This window comes from Tursiops truncatus, chromosome 4, assembly GCF_011762595.2.
Source record: "Tursiops truncatus isolate mTurTru1 chromosome 4, mTurTru1.mat.Y, whole genome shotgun sequence".
In the NCBI taxonomy this organism is placed as follows: Eukaryota; Metazoa; Chordata; class Mammalia; order Artiodactyla; family Delphinidae; genus Tursiops; species Tursiops truncatus.
Window position 1 is genome coordinate 52,538,758 of NC_047037.1, and position 15,573 is coordinate 52,554,330.

Here is a 15,573-nt window from a genome sequence, read left to right on the forward strand (position 1 = left end):
GTTTTGATGGTTAAATGAATTGATATAAGTAGAGGGTACATAGTGATACATAAATGTGTGCTTTTTTTCCCCTAGTACTATACTCTTTAGTACAATTAAACTAGTCAAGGTCATCCGTTTACACCTTGTGTTGCAATGCTCGTTCCCATTTTAATTTTGAACTTAACTTTGATTTTCCACAACCTTAATGATTATGTTTCTTTTTAGGCAGAAACCATAATATTTCCATTATTTTGGGCTCTGAAATATTTTTAAATTTCTCAGGAATGTTTAAATACCTCAATCCTTTACAGGGTTGAAAAAAAGAAAAGGATAAAGAAAAGAAAAAGAAAGCTTTGGTTCCTAAAATCTATTACTGAGAGAGAGAGGTTTTGTTTGAGGGCCATAGTTACAGAGGATGAATGGAACGAGAAGGGCCACCAGTCGCAATAGCTGAAGGAAACCTATATAGAAGTGTTAGAGAGAAGACCTTTCATTTAGAAGGCCTTTCATATAGAGTGTCAGAGAATGGAACTCCCAAGCAGCAAGCAGCAGGTTAAGGGCAAGTTGAGTTTTACTATTATTTTGAAGAGCCAAGATTTGATGTGTTTGGAATGGTAGGGCCAAACATAATCTTTGATTTGGCCATGAGGTCATCATTTCAAATACATCCACTGATTTTTTATTCAAGATATATCACTCCCAATATATAGAAGAGAATGAAATGAACTCTTTGTGGTCAGTTATTTTATTTTCAACAATTTCCTGAGACATCAATAGTGAAATAAGTAAGAATGGAAAAGTGAAAATGAAATAATGGGAATGGCTGAAGGGAGGCAAATAATATAAAGAAAAAAGACTTATTATGGGAAGAAAGAAAAGAGAAAAGAAGGTAAAATTCATGTTGGTAAAGTAATAATATTTGACATTTTAAAATTGAAGAGCTAGGTGAATTTTAAAATTTTGCATGTATTATAATAAACTACCTTTCAATAGTCCCAATTATATAAAAGTTCTGTTAAATATTTTACATTTAATGCTTTGTGAATATTGCATTTTCATGCCTTTTGCCTGACATTTAATTTCTTATCAGCATTACTTTTATGTGCCATTGGAGGTCTTCCATTTTTTATAATCCTGTTCATAAATAAAATATACATGACATAAGCAATGCCCAATATAGTTTTTAGTAAATTATTTAGTTGCTTTAATTTACCCAAAACTATTACTGTGCATATATGTAAATTAGTAATAAAAATTAACTTCTCAGTGTCAAACTGTCATACAGATGTAATATGTTGTTGTAGTATTTCTCATCCTGTTTCTTTTTCAATAAATCCTTTTTTCTGAAAATGTTGACAGTCACTAGTATTATCATACTTAAAGGTCTTTTATAGAAAGAACTTGAATTTTGTACGTTAAAATAATAATTTTGTCAACTTTTTTCCAGATACCATTTTATGTTTTGTATGAGTAGGAGGCCTAGAAGAAAATATTGCAAAAATATATTCTTATTTAGCTTCAGATATATATATATATAATTATGGATATGGCATTTTAGAAGTAAGAAAGAATAGCAAAATCTTGGGCAAATTGTTTCTCTCTTATGCTGCTTGAGATAATATTTTTATTTTGATCTTTTTATACAGCAGGTTCTTATTAGTTACCTATTTTATACACATCAGTGTATACATGTCAATCCCAATCTCCCAATTCATCCTATCACCACCACCCACACCCCCCGCTTTACCCCCTTGGTGTCCATACATTTGTTCTCTACATCTGTGTCTCTATTTCTGCCCTGCAAACCGGTTCATCTGTACCATTTTTCTAGGTTCCACATATATGCATTAATATACAATACTTGTTTTTCTTTTTCTGACTTACTTCACTCTCTATGACAGTCTCTAGATCCATCCACGTCTCTACAAATGACCCAATTTCGTTCCTTTTTATGGCTGAGTAATATTCCATTGTATATATGTACCACATCTTCTTTATCCATTCGTCTGTCAATGGGCATTTAGGTTGCTTCCATGTCCTGGCTATTGTAAATAGAGCTGCAATGAATATTGTGGTACATGACTCTCTTTGAATTATGGTTTTCTCAGGGTATATGCCCAGTAGTGAGATTACTGGGTCATATGGTAATCCTATTTTTAGTGTTCTGAGGAAACTCCATACTGTTCTCCATAGTGGCTGTATCAATTTACATTCCCACCAACAGTGCAAGAGGGTTCCCTTTTCTCCACACCCTCTCCAGCATTTGTTGTTTGTACATTTTCTGATAATGCCCATTGTAACCGGTGTGAGATGATACCTCATTGTAGTTTTGATTTGCGTTTCTCTAATAATTAGTGATGGTGAGCAGCTTTTCAAGTGCCTCTTGGCCATCTGTATGTCTTCTTTGGAGAAATGTCTATTTAGGTCTTCTGCCCATTTTTTGATTGGGTTTTTTTTTTTTTTTAATATTGAGATAGATGAGTTGTTTATATATTTTGGAGATTAATCCTTTGTCCGTTGATTCATTTGCAAATATTTTCTCCCATTCTGAGGGCTGGTTTTTCATCTTGTTTATAGTTTCCTTTGCTGTGCAAAAGCTTTTAGAGAAATTCTTAAAAAGCATTTCAATTTTGACTCTGCCATCAGTTGTCAATTGAAAACTTCATAATTCTTTGTTTTCTTACCATTAATATATTCCTACTACTTGTGCAGAAATAATAATTCACTTAAATTCATTTTTAGTCCTAAAGTAAAGTGAATTAATATATAAGATCTTTGTCTTATAAGGAGCATACCATGCTGTTAACTGCACTCTATTCCTATCGTATTTTGGGTTAAATCCCCAATTTTAATTTTCTTAACTCCATGGTCTAACAGTTTATATAAGCTGAATACTGAAATTTTTACATCGGGATATTGCTCTTGGATCTTTATTTGAAGAATAGTTTTTCAGAATTTACCCAATAAAGATTTGGGACGGTTCATATGATACATATTTTCTTAGTAACTGAATTTTAAGTGAACATAAATATTCTCTACCCATGTGCTTTTCTGGGATGTTTCCTTTCCCACCAGTTAACCACAGTATCATGATATATTAACACTTTTTCCTAATAACACCCTAAAGGAGCAAGTATGAAAAGAACCATTTCAGAAAATGAAAAGCACAGATTCTGGGTGCATTGAATTACCAACCTGGGCACCGAATAGGCTTTCTGTGTTATGATTTTAGGAAACATAGGGATCTGAGTTTTAAAATAAAGCACTTACAGTTTGTAGAAACCTATTGATACTTTTTGAAGAGTAAAGATATTTAAAAAGTAAGCCAATAAAGCACCTTTGAAAAAAGTGAAAAATAGAGTGCGTAGTGGTATTATGTAGGTAAAACCTTCATCTGTCTGTTCCCAGAAATCCAAGAGCCATAGTCAAAAAGCAGCAATTAAAATTATTCACGTTGGCTGAAAGGATGGAAAATTGCAGTGTATCTATCAAGCTAAGAGGCTCCTCCTGGCAGACAGCTCTCGGAGCGGAGCAGTGACTGTATTGACATTTTAACTCTTGACACTCTCGAAGCCCTCTTAGGCCCATGTAAACCACATGTAGTAGGGGTGGAACAAAGGTTTTGAATGTCTGAAAACAGGAGAGTGGCAGGTTGAATGTGAACTGTAGCTTTCAAGTTCTAAGCACAGTTGTTTTGCTCAGAGCAATGGACTTGGAAGCAGTTCTCCCTTATTTAAAAACTACAGGGCCAGGAAACATCAGTGTCTGCTAGGGCACTGTCGAGAGCAAACCACAAAGATCTTTTAGGTCCTGGAGTCTGAGCAGCCCCCGGGGATCTAAAGATCAAGGCAGGATCATTCAGATTTAATGGACATCGAGACTCCTGGTGTTTGCAGTCATATTGGTGACAAACCAGGGATAAATAAACCCCTCAGATCTCTGAAGTTGTTAACGTCATACCAACTTTGGGAACTTTCAGAGAGTCTGAATGTTGTAATATTTAAAAAGAGCAGGTTTTGGAATTTGACAGGTCGGGTGTGATACTCCAGCTGCTTGTACTTTAATAGCTGTGAGAACTTGGGGAAATGACTTAATCCCTCAGTCTCAGATACCTCATCTGTAAAATGGGGATAGTAATAGTACTTATCACATAGGATTGTTTAATTAAACGACAGTATGTATGTAAAGTGCTAACCTTCTAGTAAGTCCTGGATCATTTTAAGGGCCCAATAAATCATCTATTAGCATATGCTTTTGGATACCATAACATGGGCATGGTTGTATATCCAAATCCAGGAGTAAAAGATAAAAAGGAGACACACGGATTTCTCTGACTAGATAGAGAAAAATGCTCATAGCTTACCAACATGGAAATTGGCAACTACAAAAAGAGATAACTCAGAAAAAATAAAAATAAACTCTTCAGCTAAGACTGACAGCCTTGTGATTACCAGGTGAGATTAGGGGAAGGCTGACTGAGCCTCAGAAGACCCCACAGATGCCCTTCTGCACCCTGACTGCAGTGAAGCTTAACTACAGTAAAACTCAATTTCAGTGGCTTTCCTTAGTCAGACTATCGGAGTTTTTTCCCCTCTACTCTTCTTTATTTTATGGTTTGTGGTGTCATTTTTCTCATGTATGTGCATATCTAATGTAAGCCACATCCATACTCTGAAGGGTAAAAGAATGTAAATTCTGTAGAAGTAAATAAATACTCTAAATACTTTACTATAAATGGAAATGATGACCAGGAAGAAAAAAAAGAAGACACTTTAGAATCTAGAGGGAAATCAGACACTAAGAGGACCAGGAAAGGAGTCATAGAACTGTTTACACATCCCTAGATAGAGTTTTGTGATGTTAGTGGAAATTGAAACTCCCATGATAGTTCGAACATTTAGTATTATATAGAGTATCTACCTGTTGCAGTAACCCATAGAGTGCACTCTATTATTTCAGGTAATTTAAATTAATTCTTCTCTTTGCCAAGTTCTATATTGAATTATATCATTCTAATATTGGAAAACCTTACTGTAAATACAGGAGCTCTCAGGTGGGCCCAACTAACCATTCAGTTAGAGTGTGTTACACAAATTGCTGTTACATACAGGTACCCAAAGAAAGGCAGGCCCACTCAGGGAACTGGCAGGTGGTCATACATATGCAAGCGATATAATACACATTTACACAAACCTGCTGGATTTCATCAAGTAATTTTCCCTCAGATGGTTTTGACTTCACTTTGCAATTTAAAGCTTGTTAATTTGGCATCTTAGAAGCACACCTTTTACATGTCATTTAGAGATCAAGGTAACTCAGGCCTCAGAGTTAAGTTTTAATTTTATACTCTCCAGCTTAATGATCTGCTCTGCCTAAATTGAGTATGCTATTACCTGTTTCAGGGTAGACTAGGCCTAATTTTTTTTTCTAAAAATAAAGCACAGATAATAACTTCCCCTTACTTTATAGACTCTTTATTCAGTTAGTGAAGCACGAACAACAAATAATTATTGTCATTTCTTTTATGCAGTTAATATACAAATTTGCAATAAGGCATTCTTAACCACCTTTCCAGACACTGTAACAATTGCTGAGGCCATTTCACAAAACTAGATGGGAAAAATAATCTCATTATACTGAAAAATTAAGTCAGAGAACAGTCTTCTGAATTACTCTTTTTATAGTTTTATCTTTGGCCCTGCTCACAAGCTGAGAACATTAAAGCTTTCAACAACAAAAATTTATTCCACAAATATGGGCTTTATTTGTACAAACTAGGTTCATACTGAAAAATTTATGTCAAGTGTTTTCAGCCTATAAGGAATATCCTTAAACTTAAATTTAAAAATCCCTCTGGGCACTCCTGGTTCACTGGTGCAGCATCTAAAGTAATGCTGCACGAAGGTGCATAATGAATACCTTTTGATGATGCACTGACATTTCTAAGAAATGCCTTTGCCTCCAATCAATCTACTCCAACCAGCAAATGATTTGGTATTCAAAGCTTCAGGAAACACTATATGAATATATTTTTTCCCCATTGTACGATAAAGATTCAATCATACAGCTGTCATCGGAAATTGAGATTCTGCCTTATGTTTTCAAGTTAATCTGCCAGACTCATTTATTTATTTTACTTGTAAAATAACTTTTACAAGTAGAAAAGCCTTTAGATGTGTTCGTAGTTCTAATAAGATCTATACAGTCTTTTATACTGGTTGAGTTAAAATGCTATCGGTATCATCCTAGTCAGTGGATCAAGTCAACCACCTACGACAAACATGGTGTTCTACCAAAATCATACATAACCCATGTTCATGATTAATTATCACTAATTCCTGGAACTGTTAAACTGAATTCTTGAGCATTATGGAAAAGCTCTGTTGTTTTTGTAAATTGACTGAAAAGAAAACTCTATAATAACAAGATATAGAATTGGTGGTTGCAAGTAAAATGTAATGACTTTTATGTACATATTAGCCACACTTCTCTCCTATCTATCTGAACCACAGCTAATGACGAACAGATGCTTCCCCTTCAGAAGTGCTTGAGCGCACTGCTCCATCTCTCATTATCTCCAGGTTCTTGTTATTGAAACTTAAGCCCTCTGGTCATAATTTAATTTCGTTAAGTCTGTATTTTAAAATTGTAAGTGCCAAATCCTTCTATTTTCCTAAACTCTGTAGAATTTCTGGGGTGGTGCTTTGTTAGTGGATCACTTACACCATGTTAGACCTTGTTATAAGCATCTTTAATAATTTATATCATTTACTCTTGGTAATGCTGCAAATACAGCGCTCTTATTATTTCCACTGTACAAATAAGGGATTTAAGCATAAAAAGATTAAGTGACTGGTCTAAATTACATAGCAGAGCTAGGACTTGAACCAGGTAGTCTGACTATAGAGTCTGCTAATTTAGAGATCAATAAGGTCAGGGCATTCATGTAATAAATTCCCTCATTGTGATTGCTGAGCAAGATAACATGTCATAATCATATTTCTAAGTGACATTTGTAATATACAACTTATTAAAATGAAACTTTTGTTTAACATGTATTTATCATCTAAAATATTTGCCAGCTGTTGTGTTAAGTTAGATTTGCAGCATCCAGAGACTGTATTTTATATATTGAAATTTCAGCCTATTTCTGTATTCCTCTTTTATTTCTACATAATTTACTTAGTTTCAGCCAGTAAAAATGTGTGAAACAAAGCATTCGGAAGCATCAATTTATTTTAAACTACCCATATGCTTAGTAAAAATACAACTTCATTTTTTATTGATCTAAGCTTGTCATAGTATAGAAGAAATACCTTTTAGTTCATCTTATATTTGCTTTCTTTTCCTTAGAAAAGAATAAGTGTATATAAATGATAAACTTTTGAGTATATTGAATTTTAATAACAATTTAGCCTTCATTGTGGGCCTGGGTGGGAAAGGATCTCACCTAAGCAAATAAGATATGTTGAAAACATGGGGAATGCATTGTACTTTTCATAAAAATTGCATTTTATAAAAATAAGTATAATATAGAATGTACGGATGCTACAAATATTTCTGTTTTAAGAAATGTAGCAAGTTTCTATGACTGGTCTACACCTAAGTACATATTTTTGAGGGAAACACTCATGTGGTAGATTCCAAAATCTACTACATGTATTTTTTAAATTACTCATATAGGGTAGCTATAAATAATATGACAATATAAATTAAATGAATCATGTACATCAGTTACAGAAAATATATGAAGTTTGGCATAATTATGCAATCATACCTAAGACATGCTGATTTTGCTGAAGATTTCTTTTTATAATATAAAATTTCCGTTGTGGGAATTTGAAAGTTCTCTTGAAAAAAGTGTGGTATTTCCTTTACTTGACCTCATGGGGAGTAGGTTTTTAAAGAAAGCTACATTCTTTGTGGGACAAATGAAATAATTGATGCTTACTTTAAATATGTTATTAGTTTTATTTAATAGTTTGTTACTCAGTTTAATTTTTGAGGAGTTCATTTTAAATACCTTAAGTGAAACAAAACTGTCAGGGCAGAGGTTTATATTTTTGTAAAAAGCTACACTATTTTCCTTAAGGCAAGATAATTTTAAAGAAATGAATTTCTAATGGATTTCTAATATAAATTTATCAAATAAGTGGTTAAATGCTTCATTATAGATGTCATCACGTACTTATTTTCTTGGAAATTTTCCTAAAATCCTTTGGTTTTTTTTTTTTAATTTATTTTTACATCAAGTGGCTTGATCTACCCAGATACTGCTCTCCTAGAAGATAGAATTTAGTGTAAATTTATAAATGTGTAATGAGTCCAAAAGTGGTAGTAAGGGTGTCAGGCAGACATCCATCATGGTGAGGAGTTAATATCTGTATCTACATTACATTCTAATTGATGGCTCTGTCTGATGTTTGAAAAGCGTTAAATTGCTGATGTACAGATGATGGAATACCTATTGTCAGGCTAGAAATGAAAACTCTTCCTCATCACTGCAGTTGGTTTGTAAATGATTTGTAGAGAAATGACTTTGAATGTTTGTATTAGAGGTCAGAATTAGAGATTTCAGATTTCTGTAGTAACTCCTGTGTGCCAAGTCTTCCTTGAGCATAAAACACACTCTACAATTCAATTGAAAACAAAAACCAGAAAAAAACCCAAAACCTTTAGAGAGACTCTGAATCATTAAAATGGGAGGAAAAAGTCTAGAAAACTATGTTGAGATAGTGTCTAAGTAAATCAATAATGCATAAACTGAACAGTTAGAGAAATAAATATCATAATATCATGTCAAGATAGGAATTGATTGATATTTAAGCCAAACAAGAAAAAAAAATGACTACTGCCAAGATATTGCAGTATTTTGCAATGTACATTAAAAAAAATGGATTGTGGGGTATTTAACCCCACAACTTATTAAGTTACGACTAACTTATTAATTTCATATTTTTATAAAACAACACATCACCTTACGTGTCCCCAGACATCACTTTTCTCAGCCTAAAGAATGACTCAACTTTGGACATCAGCTTCCTCTTCTGTAATATGAGAGAGGTTAGAATCATGGATTTTAAAGGTTACTTTATTTCTACTGCCTTCAGGTTTTTCCTGTTCTCTAGTATTGTCTTGTACTATTTTTGTTGTTGTTTTAACCAAGTATGATTCAAAGTCGTCTTCTATCAGTTAATCGACCATCTCCTAACCTGTCTGAACAATTATCACTGACTCCATATATCACTTCTTTTCTCTGCTTGTCTTGATGTGACCAAAGACAGAATTCAAATAATGCACATTCTTGAATCATCATGGAAACCAGGCCAAGCAGAAAAAAGGGAGAGGAAGAGAGGAAGGAAAAGAGGAAGGAAAAGAGGGAGGGACGAAAGGGGTCTGCAGAGTCACTCCTGAGGCTGTTCTAATATGTAGTACCAACTAATATCTGCATGGTAAGAGTTGCTATGTCATGTGGTACTTTTAAAAAATATTTTAGTCTCTACATATAGATTAATTGTAAAAAAAAAAAAAAACGAAAAAAACAAGCAAAAACCTATCATATACGTGTGTGAGTGTACGTGTGTGTGTATTATGCAACCTGCTCCCCTTCTCCACAATGTGCTGCAGAATTATATAATTTCTTCTGCATTATTTAATTCATTTTATTTCTTCCAACAATCCTTGACAATCCTCTCTCCTCTAATACCAGAAATATCCCTTCAAACCTATATAGCCTATGTGACACTCAATGGATGTTTTAGGATCACTGTCTCAATTATTCCTAGTAACAGCACTATGATGTTTATATTATCACCATGCCCATATCACAAATGAAGATGCTGTGTTGCAAAGAAGTTAAGCCTTTTGCCTACGGTCACCCTTTCCTAGCTTTTTCTCCAACTCTGGTTCACACACCAGTCTGGGTTTTTCAAATGGTCCACGTACCATGCACTGTGCACTTGTATTCCTCCGTGTGCTTATACATTTTCCCCTGCCTGGCTGTTCTCCTCTCACACCCCTGGTGTGTCCTAGTTTAACTCCTCCTTTCTCTCCAGAAGTACCTCAGAAATAACTTTGGGTGGGGAATTATTTCCCATATTCTCTGCTAGAATCTGTCACCCCTGAGTCTCCCTTGTGCTTTGCATATTTTATGTGACATACTTGTTTGTTCAAATGTCTGTCTCTCTTATTGAATCATTCCCTACTTGAGGAATAGGGACCCATTCATCTTTGTTTTCATTGCCTATCCCCATACCTGATATATATTAGGTACTCATCTTTATTGAATCAGCTCTGGACAAGAATAAATCAAAAATGGTATCGTAGCAGATGAGAAATCTAGTCAGAATTAGAATTTTTATTTTGTAAAGTTTAATATTTAATTGTACTTGAACTCTCTTAAACATTCAGGACATTTTAATTTATATGGACCTCTGTCAGCCAGGATTGGAATTGTATATACCCATAATTCTGTACATAACGCCACTCCCTTTCATGAAGTCTTTGTATATTTTTCATTAGAGTTCACTTGTTAACAACCCGGCCTAAGACACTTAGCAGATCAGTTGTCAGCTGAGCTCTGTTTTTCACTCACCACGGTGGGGTCCATAGAAAAATCGTAAAACGTAGTGAGGGACCTTAGAATCCAGCTGGGATGACAAATCTAATACACAGAAAATTTAAGTATAAATACTCTTAATGTGCAACTACAATACACCAGTGTGTTACTGAATACAGACTGAAGACCACTTGCAGTTAATTAGTCCAGTTTTCCTAATACTGCTCTGCAGGATACAACAAACTGTCATCCAAAACTGTGTAGGGGAGAAAAGCTTCCATCTGCCACTCAGTAGCAAGGTTATGAAACTAAACTCTCCTATCCTGGCAAAAGGCTTCCCTCTTTGGATGGATGCCATCCCAGACTTTTATTTAAAGTTCAGCGAGCCAGGCCAATTCATGTCACTAATTCCATAAAACATGTTGGCTTTCTATGGTAGCCTTAAAGTTTTCCAGTCATTCTGATAACTCATGACTAGGCAATACACCATATTTTGCTGCTTGGATTTCTATAGAGGTGCTACTTCATTTTGTTGTCCTCATTCTTACCCTGAATTTGTGTTTTTAAAATTAGCTCTGGTGATGTAACTGATCCCAGGGTCTTTTTTTCCCCCCTTAACTTAACAAATCACACTTTATTGCTTCTGTCCTCAGTTTTTCTTAAAAGTGATTTTGAAAATGTATAAGCTTATACTTGGCTTTCATTGTAATACATTGTCTTTGATGCAGTTGTGCATTTGTGACTTTAATTCTCCTGAGCTTCAAAAGAATAGTGCGTGTTTGTGTGTGTGTATTTTATGTCTTCTCATAGCTTTTGCATCAGGTGCCTTCTACTTTTATTTATTGTTTGTCTTTTTTCTATAGTAAACATCAACAGCAAAACATAAGATATGATTTTCTATAGGAATGAAGTATTTCCCCTGATTAAAATCACTAAAATTTTATGAACAGCTAATATAGATTACTGTTTTGTTTTCACCTTGGAGGTTTTCTTTGTTGATTTATTTTCAGAAAATATACTGCTCTTATTTTCACAGGTAAAAAGATGGCCTATCAGAAGGTCAATGCAGATCGAAGAGCTCCAGGACATTCACAGTACCTAGACAATGATGACCTCCAAGCCACTGCCCTTGACTTAGAGTGGGACATGGAAAAGGAACTGGAGGAGCCTGGTTTTGACCAGTTCCAGCTAGATAGTGCTGAGAATCAGAACCTGGAGAATTCAGAGACTGCAGACCTCAGTCTTGATCCCATTCAACCAGCAACTTCACCCAAAGGAAGGTTTCAGCGACTTCAAGAAGAGTCTGACTATGTGACCCATTATACAAGATCTGCACCAAAGAGCAACCCCTGCAACTTTTGCCGCCTTTTAAAGCTATTTTGCACAGCAAGCATTTTATTTATTTCTGGAATTTTGATAGGCTATTACACACATAAAAACTGCTCTTCAAATGCTACATCTTCAGGAACACATGATCTTCAGTTACACCAAGAGATTCTCAAGACAATCCAAGCAGAAGATATTAGGAAGTCTTTCAGGTAGGTATGCAAGAAATGGATGTTGGTGGGATGCATCTTCTGGGAAAGATGTCTTACAGGGAATATCATACTGTGATTTTTCTATTGTTTAAGGTTAGTCTTACAAGCTGAGAAACATAACTTACCAGCAACCCCTTCACGGAGTGGGTGCACGTTTTCAGATTTACGATACTGTAATGCAAATTTATGGTGCTGCTTTAATAATTGAAAATAAGAACTGTAACTACTGTGGAGATAATAGACTCCAGCCAGTGTATTTTCTCCCTCTTGGGAAAGCCCAGGTAAGCCAAATTGGGATGCAAAGATTGCTGGATGTGTGTGTAATAAAAACTAGGGCATTAGCCATAAGATTGAAATTTTTAATGACATCAGAATAAAATAAACTTGCTTTATGGACTGAAATAACTGACAGGAGGTAAGACAAGCACTGCTCGTATTTGGTCCCCTGCATCACTGAGTTTCCCAGTTGAGTATTTTTATTGAAACACATTGCGTTCCATATATCAGGCAATTCTAAAAGGTCACCTCTCTCTTTAAGGTAAGTTTGCATATGACCTCTCTAGCCAGAATGTGTTGTTAATAAGTTAAATGATAAGAAAATATTTTTTATCAGGCCTTAATAATTCTGAATTCTTGGGAAAAGCTCCACTCATGTCATATAGCTATTGGGTAACTTAAATTTTGTTGCTTGATATATCATTAGCATATATGTTTAATTGTAAAGGCTTCCCTAGTTAACATATTTAGAGAAGTGAGGAACTGGAAGAGGAAGGTTAGATATTAGCCTCCACATATGTCTTCCATACCTGGCAATAAAGAATAATCCTAGGTGAATCATGTTTGTTGATTGTAGGTAGATGAGAGAGAAGGATACTAGGTCATAAGGATATTCCTTCTGGGTTACACTGACTTATTACCATCAAGATGTTGGCACATGTGCATGTCTAGGGATCTTCTAGGGAGCATGCTCACTGCAGGTGCACCATTTAATCTGTGTGCTGAAATATCACATGTGTTGACGTTGGCAAATTATAATTCTCTTTCTGAATATCACATCTGAATGACTTGTGGGAATTTGTTTTCTACACCCTTCTATGTCTGCTATTTACTGTTGCATAAGCGTCTCTGGATGTGTCATATGCAGATACTAACAATTTCCATGGTATTTCTCAATGTAAAATTACTTACAGTGAATTGAGTGAAAGATATAGCATTGTCTTATAATGAGTGATTGTATCCGTCAGGATCCAACCATAAAAGAAAACTCCCTAAATATTTAAAGCAGAGGGCATTTAAAGTAGGGAAATAATTCCATCAATGATGAAAAACTGAGAGGCCAGTCAGGGGACACTGAGGTAGCCAAGAGATGAACAAAAAAATGGAGCCATTACTAAACCTACGCTGGAGAAAGGGAGTTGGGGTAACTTGATGGAAGCTGGAACTTTCTGCGTACACAAATGCAGGGGTTGGGCTGGCAGTGGAGATATAACCTCAGCCAGGGGTACTACTGAAGACAGAGTAAGAAGTACCATGGCTTCTCCCTTCCTCCTGCCCTCCTACCAGCTGTTCCGTTGGTTGTCTGAACCCAGCACGCAGGCTGCTGACTCAGAGCCTGGGAAAACTCATCCCAAAGCGTTCAGATCCCTGTAGCAGGGGAAAGGCAAGGGGTCTGTCCAAAACTTAGATCTAACCAGCACAGGGATGTTATTTAAAGAGAGAGAAAGAGAGAGAGAGAGAGAGAGAGAAAGGAAGAAAGAAAATAGAAGAATTCCATAAAACTCTGTCTACTCTAACTTCATGGTGGACATTCATTTCATTACGAAAGTGTCTTCTGGAAAAGGATCCATGGATTTAACTCATTTTTCCTGAGCAACTGTTTAGTTTTTAATGATGGACACAATGAATCTCATAACCTAGCCTGCTTCCCTCTTTACTTTGGCTTTTAGTAAGTTCAGAGTCAAATTTGTATTGAAATCATAAAGAACTTACAGGCATGCCTTTTGTATACTAACTAGTCTGCATATTTTCTCTCCTTATCTTCCTTTGGCTTTCTTTGCCTTATTTTTTTTCCCAGCATTGTAGACAATTTAAAAAACTGACATGTCCTTTTGTAAATAAGCAGCTGGTTCTAAAATGTTGAAAATGTATAATTAAGTAAACATATTCATCATTTCCCTCAGAATATGAGTTGTATTACCATAAGGCTTATATTCTCTTAAACTCAAAAATCAACAAACTATATATTTAAAAAATATAACCACTGGCAATTTTACTTCTAAGCAATATTCAGTGGTTGGGCACAAATTCACAATTATGTCCTGTCAGATAGCCACAGTTTTTTCCTTGCTGAGATAATAGGTCTTTTTCATCAAAAAATAATAATTTGGTACAAATATGTTTACGTAACTTTCTTCGAATTACAACCCTTCATCCAAAGACAACTGTTCCCCCAGTAGTCGTGCTAACCACATGCCTTATTATGATTTCTTGTGTTTACTAAGTCATCCTGGCATTGACTCTGTACATCATGGGTTCCTCCTGTTTCTTTTCATCAACTTATGATCAGTTTTGGGCTCTCACCGATCTACTGTCTTGTTCATCAGTTGCTGTATTTCTTCTCTATTTGTTCTCCATTCCTGCCCGTGCTGTAAGACTATGTCAGGTCTTGCCAAACATCCTAAGAGTTATGCAATATAAAAGACACTCTTTTTATAATAGATAAGTTTGCAGACTCCATGAAGGAATGGACCTACTTGCTTTGCCCATCATTAGACTATTGTCCAGCAGACATTGAATCATTATTTTTCTAAGGGAGGAAATGAATGCATGAATACGTGAGGAACAGATCTGTGTTCAATTCATCAATTTTATTATATATTCTGAAAATCATTTAACTTACCATTTAGGTGTTTCATATTATGATTATATTCAAAGTATTGTAAATAAAATTTTGATTTATAACACAATTATAAAATACTAAATTATATAGCTATAGTTACTCAGAGGCTATGCTAAGTTCTGATTTTAGATAAGTGACAACTTAAATCGAAACCAGATACTGTAAAAATGCTAAAGTATCACTATTGATGTCTCATTTTCAGCTGAGGCTTAAATACAATTGCTACTACTAGGACCAGTATGTAGAACTTCGGAGGAAAAAAGAAAAAGATGGTATAAAACCTTGAGATGATGACCCTGTTGTAGCCTAGGAGAGGTTAGAGAAGCTGAGAACTAGGAGAGTGGAAAAAGAGGATTTGGGGAGAAAACTGCTAATGGTGTTGTAAGCCCCAGTCTTTTCTCAAGGAGGAAGCCTCAAGTCCAATGAAAAAGGGGTTTAATAGAACTCCTTGGAAGAACTGGGTGTCTGCCTTTCTACCTAAGAAATCGAAATGACAAGTCACGGACTGGCTAGTTGTGGATAAGATTGCCGAAGAAGAGGTGGTGGTTTGGGGTAGCCTATGGCAAAGTTTCCTTCTAGGGACTCTATCCAAGCAG

General features: G+C 35.2%; 1 protein-coding gene across 1 annotated transcript in view; it reads left to right on the forward strand.

The window, feature by feature from the left end:
- NAALADL2 (N-acetylated alpha-linked acidic dipeptidase like 2) overlaps positions 1-15,573 on the forward strand; it is a 1,062,845-nt gene that overhangs the window by 243,323 nt on the left and 803,949 nt on the right. The window contains exon 2 of the mRNA XM_019946140.3: positions 11,577-12,078. Within this exon, the coding sequence (XP_019801699.2) occupies positions 11,577-12,078 (502 nt within the window). The remainder of the gene's footprint in view (positions 1-11,576; positions 12,079-15,573) is intronic.